The sequence below is a fragment of the Chlamydomonas reinhardtii genome, chromosome 6 (genome assembly GCF_000002595.2).
Source record: "Chlamydomonas reinhardtii strain CC-503 cw92 mt+ chromosome 6, whole genome shotgun sequence".
Taxonomy (NCBI): domain Eukaryota; kingdom Viridiplantae; phylum Chlorophyta; class Chlorophyceae; order Chlamydomonadales; family Chlamydomonadaceae; genus Chlamydomonas; species Chlamydomonas reinhardtii.
In genome coordinates this window covers 5609148-5618890 of record NC_057009.1, presented here as the reverse complement: position 1 = coordinate 5618890, position 9743 = coordinate 5609148, and the positions used below count along the sequence as shown (strand labels likewise).

Sequence of the window (9743 nt, the reverse complement as noted above, 5' to 3'; positions counted from 1 at the left end):
GGCTGGTACTGGGAAGACCCACTGGACTTGCAGCTGGGCGTACCTGGGGCGGGTCCAGAAGCTGGGGCTGGGGTAGCTGTCCATGACACGCGGCCGGGCTAGCAGCACTGCATGGCCATTTCCCTCAGTGCCTGAAACATTTCCGCTTGTTGTTATAGTTCACACACTTGATGCAACTGTAGGTGCGTACGTAGCTCGGTCTCACTTTGTTCCGCGACGACATTAGCCAGTGCAAAGGGCTTAAATTTTGAGGGGAGCCATGCCGAGACTCAGACAGCGGATTGTTTATTGCGATTGCTTCGATTGCGCGGACCGGCCCGCCGAGTCCACGCTCACGCCCGAGCAGCTCGATGCAGCCACTGCGGTAGCTCGTCAAGAACCCCCACCGAAGGCATTGCTGATATTTGTGACCGGGATGCTGCTCGCGGCCGACGGCAGCACAAACCTGGACGTGCACACGCTCCCCCACTGCAACCTTCTGGTCCGCGAGGGCAACCTCGGCCTCCTGGCGACACGGGGAGGCGGCGACCACAGCGGTAACAACGCCGTTCTACCCTGGCCTTGGGGCGGGGGGCGGGGGCGTTGCAGTGGTGGGGCGCAGCCGGGCAGCCCTCACATGAGTCGCCCAGCAATGGTATACTACGCGTCGGGCCGTCGCGCTTGCCCTGGCCGCTTTCCGGCATCACCATCACCGCCACCACACTCGCTCTCGCCCTGCTGTCGCAGCAGCGGGCCTCACCCCCGCCATCTCGGAGCTGTCGCAGCTGCTTGGGGTGTACCCGGTGAGGCCGAGCTGGGCTGGTCGGGGCTTCGCACGGCGTCAAACTGAGGCCGCGCGGACAGTTTGCAGCCGGCACGCATGTCCTGTGTTGGGGTGGACTTGGGATGTGGGGTAGCCATGGCATACGAGTGAAGTGCGGTCGCTGTGTTGGTTGCCACGTGACTGAGAGGTCCACCCCCGCTGCCCCGGGGACACCGCAGGAAGTGGCGCGGCAGCCGCCCACCGCGGCGGAGGACCAGGAGGCGGTGGAGGCGGAAGCCGGCAGCTCCAGCCTGCCCAGCCTGGCATCCAGGTGCGGCTACGGCTGAGGAGTGGGGTGTGTGTGTGTGTGTGTGTGTTTAGCAAACCAAGGAGAGGGGGTACTTGTCCGCGTGTGTGTGATCTCAAAGGAAATGGTGGAGAACTATGTGGCGATCACTGTGTGGATGCGATCACGCTCACACACACTCGGGTGCGCGCTTGGCATTGCTCCTGCACATACGAACGCACGCACACGCACACACACGCACACACGCACACACACGTACGCACAGGTACAAGGGCATGCAGGCGGCGCTGGCGTCCACCAGCGCGCCCGCCCGCGCCCTGGCCCGGCGCCTGGGCATGGCCGTGCCGCAGCGCCTGTGCCTGGGGCGGAGCGCAGCAGCGGAAGTAGGGGCAGGGGCAGGCGCAGCGGGCGGGCATGAGGCGACGGCGGCCAAGAGGCCTGCGCCGCTTGCGCTGCCGGAGGCGGTGCCGTTCGCGGCGGCCATGGCAGAGGAGCTGGGTGAGTGGTGGGCGAGGGCGTGACTGGTGGGTCAGTGACCCTTCGACTGTACCCGTACATGGTTGTATGGTGTATTGGTGTAGGATGTAGCTACCTCACTCTCGGTGAAAGCAGCGGTTTACGCGGTATTAGCAGCTGTGGCTTGTGGATAATTCGTTGTCCCGAATCTGACATGTTTGTCTCAAGCGCTGCGAGCCTGCTGCGCGCTCCGTGACTTGGTCCGCCGGGCCCTGCATCGTTGTGCGCCCTGGCAGGCGCGGCGGAGGGCAGCAGCGGCCGCGACCTGTTGCTGCTGCATGTCGACCTGGAAGACCTGGTGGCGGCGGCGGCGGAAGGGGCAGGGACAGAAGCAGGGGCAGCGGCAGGGGCGGGTGGCGATGCCGGTGCGGCGGCGGAGGCGCGCTGGGAGGCTGCAGGCGAGGCGCTGGAGTGGCTGGACGCGCTGGTGAAGGCGTTGCTGGGGATCAGAGGTGCGCGGGACAGGGGCCGGGCGCACAGCGGCCGTGATGCCTAGCTGCAATGGAGAGCTCTCAGAGCTAGCGGGCGTCTGGGCAGTGGCCAGCTCTGTCACTCTATTTCATGCATGTCTGACTCATGTGCCGTTTCATTCCCCCGACCTCCCACAGAGATTCGGGAGCGCACACTGCTGACCCTGGTGGTCAGTCCCTCAGGCCGGCCCATGCCCGCCGCCGCCGCAGCGGGACAGCAGCTCGCATCCTCCGCCACCGCCGCGCCGCCAGCCGCGCTGCTGCTACCTGGCGGCGCCGCTGCGCCGCCCATCGACCCCGCCGCCGCCGTGCTCACGCCGCACAACCCGGCCCAGCTCGGCCGCAGCGCTGGCGCGGCGCTGGCGGCCGCCGCCGCCTCCGTCAGCGCCGCCGCCGCCGCCGCCTCCGGCGCCAACACCGCCGCCGGCGGCCTGGCCATCCTGGACGCCACGCTCGACTCCGACGTCGCCGCCGGCGGACTGGGCAGCGGCGCAGCCGCTGCCTCTGCCGCCCGCGACGCTGCCTCCTTCCCGCTCGTGTCCCGCCCGCTTCAGAGCTTTGAGTTTCTGGGTCTGGAGCGTCTGACGGGGCCCGGCGGTTGTGGCGTGGATCTGGCGGCGCCGCTGCTGGTGGTGCGGCGGCTGCCGGGGGTGGTGCGGCGGGACCGGGCCGAGCGGCTGAGCTACCGCGACGCGCTGGCGGCGGGCGGGCTGGGGTGCGTGCAGCTGGAGAGGCTGCTGCCGGAGGTGGCTTACAAGGTGGCGCGCGCGCCCAAGTACGGGGCGTAGGCCGTAAGGGGTCATGGTTACGGGTGATGGCTGCGGGTGGTGAGTGCGCGTGGTGAGTGCGGGTGATGCAGCGGGTGACGGGATGGGTGTGAACTGTGAAGGGTGATGGGGCGCTGTCATAGGGTGTGTGAAGGGATGGCGCGCGGATGTGTTGGCAGATGAGGCACTAGGCGGAGTGCAAGCTTGTAGGCGGAGGCTAGGAAGGACGGGGACGCAGGCTTGTGAAGGGGATCCGCGCAGGGATGACCGGCAGGCTACGGCGCAGGGCTCGTAGCAACACGGGCGGTGTAGGGTGACGGGTGACCACCTGGTCGGATGAGGCGTACCAGAGTCAAGTTTGTAGTCGCGGCGGTATGTGAACCCTGATATTTTGAAACAAGCAAAATCGAGCGTAAATCATGTCTATGAATTTGATATCGTTACCGTGCGTAAGCACGGAACACTTGCAAACGGAGCAAAATTGTCAGGCAGGCCCTCATAAGAAGAAACGTGTGCGCCGGGTTGAGATGGAGTTGAACGAATTGCAAGAACAGCTGCAGCGGAAGGCGGAGGAGCTGCAACGCGCGGAAGCCGAGTCCCTTCGCCTGCGTCAGCGCCTCAAGGTGCGCTTGCTAGGCTGAGTGCAAAATAACTGGTACATTCTAATGATTGAAATCTGAGTTCCACGAGCAGCACGCGGGGACAGGGCTTCGCCATGGGTAGGGAGTGGTTTGCACTCGCCGGCGCGGCCTCGCAAGAGTTCGGGTACTGAGTCGCATCCAAACTCAGCCCGTGTCAAGGCTAACGCCGCGTCACGCGCGTGCACGTTGCACGTTCTTGGACCCCTCGACACCCCTTCCTCCTCAACTAGCCGTGTTCGTGCTGCATGTCGCCCGCAGCTTCTCGAGACGATACTGCCTGTGCGCGAGCAGCAGATTCGGCTGCTTCAGTCGGAAGCGGCACATCCCTCGAACGGTGCCGCCACCGCACCGCCTGCTGCGCGGCAGCGGCTCACCATCACGGAGCTCGCGCCCAGCGACAGTGACGCATCGTCTGTGGACATGGGGTTTTCGCCAGGAGGCGGGGGCAGCGGCGAGGGCGGGAGCGGGGGCGCGGGCAGCTCCGTAGCTATCAGCGTGTCGGCGGAGGGGCGCTATCTCCTGGACGAGCGAGGGCAAGTGGTCCTGGTGAGTTCGCTGCGTGGGTTTCACACATGCCAACCTTTGCCGGGCGCACGGGATGTTCTGTTTGAGTAGGGCCGGGGTCCGGGCCCTTACAGACGAACTCACGTTCTGCCGGACCCGGCACGTCACTGCGGTGCAGGTGCCGCTGCAGGCTCCTCCGCACGGGGGCGCGGGCGAGATCATGCAGCGCTTCATGGCCATATGGAACCGGGACGTACGGGAGGCGGCGCTGCTGCTGGCCGCGCACGACGTGAGGCCGCACGACCCCACCCCAGCCATGAAGCTGGGGCAGCTGCAAGACGAGAACTGGGTGCGTCCTCCCTGCCGCGCTGCGCTCACACCGCGGACTCCTGTATGCCAGCCTCAAGCGCCTGGCCTCAAGGCCCTGAACAGCTGCAGCATTGTACTCAGCAGTCAGTGCATGGCTCGTGCCTCTAGCTGACTGGGCCTCTAGCGTCTCTTGTAGGGTGCCTGGCGACACGTGCTCCTATGCATCACATGTGACCGCACGTCATAAGCCGGCCCGCGCCTCCTTCCCCGGACTATTGTCGCGTGCCACTCCGTTGTCAAGCATCGGCCACGCTCTCCTCCTCGCTCTATTGCATTGGGTTTGGTTTAGTTTGGGCTGGTATTTACAATCCCCCTCCCCTAACGCTTGATGTTGTGATGCAAGATGGTCTACCGTCTACCACTTCCTTACCTAATCATGAATGTAAATCCCCCTCCCCGCAGCCGCTCCTGTGCGCCATGTGGCGACACTACCCCAGCCTGCTGAAGGACGTGTGCCGCCGCAACATGGACACGGGGCGCCTGGAGGACCCGCCGCCCGGGCACTGGGTGAGGGCGACAGGGAGGGCGGGCGGATGCGTGGGGCAGCTGCGCAGCGCGCGGGCCGTGTTCCGCAAGAGCCGTGCTGTGCAAGGCAATGGTATGGACTGCTTGCTTCACATATGAACCTTAACGAAGGCTGATACGGTGTGCGTGGGGTTATTGCATACGGTGTGTGTGCAGGCTGCCGTGGTGCGGGGCCTGCGGCCGACGCCGGAGCAGCGGGCGGCTTGTGTGGCCGCACTAGACCTGTACCGGGAGCGAATGGGCCCAGCGCTACAGGAGCGGAAAAGTCTCGCGCACCAGATGTCGGCGGCACTGGCGCAGGCAGAGGGGCAACGCAATGCCGCCACTGCTGCTGCCGTTGGGGCAGAGACCGGCCAGCCCACGCATCAGGTGCTGGGGCGGCTTGGGGGCTGGAGCCCAGACGGCGTACCTGGCGCCAATGACAGCGCGAGCGGCTGTAGCAGCAGCGGCGGCGGTGGCTGTAGCAGCGGCGGCAAGGACGTGACGTTGGAGTTCATGAGCGCGGCGCAGTCGCTGCAGCGGAACGTTGCTACCGAGACCCACTGCATGGGTGTAGTGTACGTGAGTGTTGGGCAAGCAGAGAGGGAGGCAGCACTGCGCACGAGAGTGTCCGCCGTGAGGGGCGCCTGCAACTGCGCATGCACGTCCACCGGCACAGCACAGTTTTCCCTGCTCGTTCCCCGCTCGTTCCCTTCTCGTCCCCTGCTCGTTCATATCGCCAGCTCCTAACCTGCTCTTCCTGCTCTCTCGGATGCTCCCTCCATGTGCAGGACTTTCTCGGCGCTGGCGTGTTTGGCGTGGTGCAGATGAAGCGCATGAGCGTGCTGTCGCACCCCTTCTTCCCAGGTGAGCGGAGCGAGTGAGCCCGAACCGAATCGACCTATCTTGTTACTGTTGCTGCTGCTGTTGCTGTTCTCGCGGTGTCGGCGACCTGGCGTGGGCTTGCCGTGTGCGCCGGCCTGATCACTCCCCACATCGCACTGCACCATGCCGCGCAGACATCTTGGCAGTGCTGACAGCGGTGGAGGATATGGAGCAGCAAGGTGGTGGGGGCGGGCCGCAGCAGACGTGAGGGTTGCGTGAGTGCCGCAAGCATAAGGGAAGCGGTGTTTACTTGATACTGCGTAGGATGATACTGCTGATGTGCAAAAGCGCAAACGCAGCAGCGGAAGCTGTGGTGCGCCAGTGCGCAACGACGATTTGGCATGCATTCAAGATTGGGCTTACGGTTGTCTGTGTCGTATGTCTTCGAATGGCAGTGTCGTCGCTTTTGTAAGGCGGTGCGGCGGTGTGCCCATTTATCCCGCACTGGCATAGCTAAATTGCACTGTGGGACCTGCTTGCAGCCTTGCACTGACGGAACTGAAGTCGTATGGCAGAACTACGCACTAGGGTACTGAATGCCAGGAAGTGCAAATCTTTTGGAGGTGTCAAGTAGCTGACTTCTGGGTCACCTGAACTAACCGTGGGAGTCTGGGACAAGGCGTCAAATGTGTGATCGTGCAGGTCAAGTTCACCTGATGGCATGGCTGTGAAATGTCTCGTTCGAGGCCTACGCTCGTGTGCCGGCGCTGGGCGAGGTGGCGGTTAGAGAAATTCGAGTCGATACAGTGTTTTACGAAGGGCGCAGATTGAGGGCAGCTGCCGACAAGCAGGGCGTGGGTTTGGGCCGTGCTCACATGCCGTAATCATGCTTTGATGAACGTTGGAACACGCCCTCTGATATGACTCCTGTCACAGGCCACGTATAGTACGCCCATTATGTCTCTCTTTTTAGATATGATGTTCCGCGAAGGCTCATTCGAAGGCATGAGCGGCGACAGCATTCAAATGATGAGGAATGACCCCCAAAAGAAAAAGACACGGGGGCGCCGAATTGAGATGGATTTGAACGAGATGCAAGACCAGCTACAGCGCAAGGCAGAGGAGCTGCAGCGTGCGGAGGCCGAGTCTGTTCGCCTGCGCCAACGCCTCAAGGCGAGCGCCGTTTGCGGGGCGCATTGACTGATTGTAGATGTGTAGTAGTTTACCGAGAAATAGCGTCGTGTAGTGGTTGCACGTCAAATGCGCCACCTGCACCTCGCACGTCCTTCCCTCGCCCTCTCACCTGCACCCGCCGCATTCCGGGCGGCGCGCTATGCCGCCCGCAGCTTCTGGAGACGGTCCTGCCTTTGCGCGATCAGATTATTCAGATGCTGCAGTCGGAGGCGGCACAGCCTTCCATTGGCGCCCGCGCCGCACCGCCTGCTGCGCGGCAGCGGCCTGCCATCACGGAGCTCGCACCCAGCGACAGTGACGCATCGTCTGTGGACATGGGGCGATCGCCAGGAGGCGGGGGCAGCGGCGAAGGCGGGAGCGGGGGCGCGGGCAGCTCCGTGGCTGTCGGCGTGACGGCGGAAGGGCGGGCCCATCAGGGGGCAGGACCGCTGGATTGGGCGACGGCTGGGACCAGCGGGCCTGGCGCCAGCGCACACCAAACGAGCTTGGTGAGCTCCTAAGAACACATTGAGGGGGTGCGCGACAACTCGGGCACGCACATATAAAGTCAGAGAACCAGAATCTACTCGCACAGCGCAGTGTTTAGTTGCAATGGGCGCATGCAGACGAAAGATGCGCAGAAGCAGTGGAGCCAGCCGCCCACGCTTTTCTGAACCGACCTAACGGACGACAAACATACTGCTATCCATTGTCATACCATACGCTTCCCCTCTCCATAGCCCTTCCTGCCGTGAACCCATGCCCTTGTTATTACTATATCGTGATGCAGGCGTGCCTGCACCCGCAACCGCGAGAGAGCGCCGACGCCTTGCTGCAGCGATTCATAGACGTGTGGAACCAGGACGTGCGGGAGGGGGCGCTGCTGCTGGCGGGGCATGACGCGCGGCCGCACGACCCCACCCCAGCCCTGAAGCTGATGCAGCTCAAGGACCGGAACTTGGTGAGTCACAGCACACCGCCACCGTACAATACGGTTCCAGCCAAGAAGCGCCGGAGTTCGCAAGCCAGGCACCTGGCCGCGGTGTTACAATGCTGGCTCTAGTGCTAATGTTGATCCTAATGCGAATGCAGTTGCTGTTACTTTTGCTACTCCATAGCATTGTGCCGACAGTCCAGGCACGCGCGCCCTCGCCTCACGGTCATATACGCGTGCTGTGAATTCCCGCGCCCCCACGTACCGCGCCCCTGTGTGTGTGGCCCCACAGCCGCTGCTCCGGGCCATGTGGCGCGAGCAGCCCAGCCTTCTGATTGACGTCGCGCGCCGCAACCTGGACACGGGGCGCCTGGAGGACCCGCCGCCGCAGCACTGGGTGAGCACTGGCTTCGCACATGCACGGCTGAGGCCGCAAGAGCCGGCCCAAGGATGGGCGTCGCATGCACACGAGCGGTTCGGGGGCGCAGGGTGCGTGGATGGGCCGAACGCCGCGTGTACATGAGGTCGGTCCGCAGGCGGTGTCGTGTGCCATGCGCATTGCGCATTGCGTGTTCCGCGTGACGCGTGCTTGTCCGTGCCACCCGTGGCGATGCAGGCTGCGGTGGTGCGGGGCCTGCACATGACAGCGGAACAGAAGGCGGCTTGCCTGGGTGCACTAGACCTGTACCGGGAGCGCGTGGGCCCAGCGCTACAGGAGCGAAAAAGTCTCGCGCACCAGATGTCGGCGGCATTGGCGCTGGCAGAGGGGCAACGTAATGCCGCCACTGCTGCTGCCGCTGTGGCGGAGACCGGCCAGCCTACGCATCAGGTGCCGGGGCGGCTTGCGGGCTGGAGCCCAGGCGGCGTAGCCAGCGCCGGTGACAGCGCGAACGGCTGTAGCAGCGGCAGTCGCAGCATCGACATGACACTGGAGTTCATGAGCGCGGCGGAGTCGCTGCAGCGGAACGTTGGCGCTGAAGGCACTGTGCTGGGCGTTATACGGGTGGGTGGAACCTCGCCGAGGGTGCATGCGACGCCTTGGAGACTTTATCTCTCCCAAAGAAAGAACGCTTTGGCATTTAGGCAACGTCCTGCGCGCACATGAACACAACCGCATTGCTGAGGGTGACCTCCCTCCTGCTCGTGCCCCCGGCCGCCGCCTGCATGCAGGACTTTCTGACCAACGGCGTGTTTGACGAGGTGCAGATGAAGCGCGTCGCCGTGCTGTCACACCCCTTCTTTCCGGGTGTGTGTGTATGTGTGTGTGTGTGTGTGTGTGTGTGTGTGTGTGTGTGTGGCTGTGTGCTTCAATGTATGCGTGTGTGTACCGAAGTGCAATAATGGGCCCTGGGACCGGCGCAGCAATGCCGTAGACCCATGACGCGGGGCTCTGTTACAAACCGTGTCCCGCCTTCACGGCCCAGCCATGAACAATGCATGCTTTTGAAGCTCTGGCTGCTGGTCATGCAGATGCCCTGTCGGTGCTCACGGCAGTGGAGGAGCTGGCGCGACAAGGCGGCTCGGGCGGACAGAAGCAGGCGTGAACGCCGAGGCACCGGCTGTACAAGACTGTGTCAATGCGCCATGGAGCGGCATGATTTCTTTTTATACGATGCTCGCTTAACCATATGCTTGTCGTAGTCGCTGGCGTGAATGGCTTATCGCTGTGAACTGTGCGTTGACGTGTCTGCTGTCGCTGCCGCCTTTGGTGCGGCTGGTGTGGCGGGGTTTGGCGACGTCGTTGCGCTGTCATGGCCAGTCACGTCCTGTGGAGCGAGTGCCGAGCATTGCATACCTTGATAGCTGTGTCTATCAGGACTGGTACATAGTGGAGGATGATTTGAGGACTGGAGGACTGGACTACAGGAGCACTGCAGGACCGTGAGCGGAGGGGTGCCGGGCGTGGGGGTTTCGACGTGTCGTGTCGAGCAAATGCCGGTCCCGTGCAGTTTTAGGGCCAACGGTGCTGCAATTACTGTACACTTACATTT

At 63.6% G+C, this 9743-nt stretch overlaps 3 protein-coding genes across 4 annotated transcripts; all 3 read left to right on the top strand.

Moving 5' to 3' along the window:
• The first annotated feature begins 175 nt into the window (after positions 1-175).
• CHLRE_06g285850v5 (uncharacterized protein) lies at positions 176-3241 on the top strand. Of its 2 annotated transcripts, none has more exons than XM_043063342.1 (6): positions 176-536; positions 730-782; positions 982-1073; positions 1315-1547; positions 1802-2017; positions 2174-3241. In XM_043063342.1, exons 1-6 carry the CDS (start codon positions 260-262, stop codon positions 2821-2823), a joined length of 1521 nt encoding a protein of 506 aa, XP_042924047.1. In that variant the 5' UTR covers positions 176-259; the 3' UTR covers positions 2824-3241. The 2 variants fall into 2 exon arrangements, with proteins under 2 accessions (XP_042924047.1, XP_042924048.1); XM_043063341.1 differs by having other exon boundaries at positions 727-782.
• A 54-nt stretch (positions 3242-3295) lies between these two features.
• On the top strand, positions 3296-6571 carry CHLRE_06g285800v5 (uncharacterized protein). The gene is made up of 7 exons (XM_043063340.1): positions 3296-3425; positions 3702-3989; positions 4126-4296; positions 4719-4823; positions 4998-5402; positions 5612-5687; positions 5840-6571. The coding sequence occupies exons 1-7, from the start codon at positions 3330-3332 to the stop codon at positions 5911-5913; spliced, it is 1215 nt and encodes a 404-aa protein (XP_042924046.1). The 5' UTR covers positions 3296-3329; the 3' UTR covers positions 5914-6571.
• A 54-nt stretch (positions 6572-6625) lies between these two features.
• On the top strand, positions 6626-9739 carry CHLRE_06g285750v5 (uncharacterized protein). The gene is made up of 7 exons (XM_043063339.1): positions 6626-6818; positions 6992-7327; positions 7609-7779; positions 8045-8149; positions 8369-8755; positions 8923-8998; positions 9223-9739. The coding sequence occupies exons 1-7, from the start codon at positions 6651-6653 to the stop codon at positions 9294-9296; spliced, it is 1317 nt and encodes a 438-aa protein (XP_042924045.1). The 5' UTR covers positions 6626-6650; the 3' UTR covers positions 9297-9739.
• The last annotated feature ends 4 nt before the right edge of the window (positions 9740-9743 follow it).

Bases quoted from the DNA above. Each gene is read 5' to 3' on its own strand.
- CHLRE_06g285850v5 (XM_043063341.1), top strand. From the start codon at position 260: ATGCCGAGACTCAGACAGCGGATTGTTTATTGCGATTGCTTCGATTGC. The intron at 537-726 runs GTAACAACGCCG...CTGCTGTCGCAG, and splicing joins GGGAGGCGGCGACCACAGCG to CAGCGGGCCTCACCCCCGCC. The intron at 783-981 runs GTGAGGCCGAGC...GGGACACCGCAG, and splicing joins AGCTGCTTGGGGTGTACCCG to GAAGTGGCGCGGCAGCCGCC.
- CHLRE_06g285800v5 (XM_043063340.1), top strand. From the start codon at position 3,330: ATGGAGTTGAACGAATTGCAAGAACAGCTGCAGCGGAAGGCGGAGGAG. The intron at 4,297-4,718 runs GTGCGTCCTCCC...CCCTCCCCGCAG, and splicing joins AGCTGCAAGACGAGAACTGG to CCGCTCCTGTGCGCCATGTG. The intron at 5,403-5,611 runs GTGAGTGTTGGG...CTCCATGTGCAG, and splicing joins ACTGCATGGGTGTAGTGTAC to GACTTTCTCGGCGCTGGCGT.
- CHLRE_06g285750v5 (XM_043063339.1), top strand. From the start codon at position 6,651: ATGAGCGGCGACAGCATTCAAATGATGAGGAATGACCCCCAAAAGAAA. The intron at 7,328-7,608 runs GTGAGCTCCTAA...ATCGTGATGCAG, and splicing joins GCGCACACCAAACGAGCTTG to GCGTGCCTGCACCCGCAACC. The intron at 7,780-8,044 runs GTGAGTCACAGC...GTGGCCCCACAG, and splicing joins AGCTCAAGGACCGGAACTTG to CCGCTGCTCCGGGCCATGTG.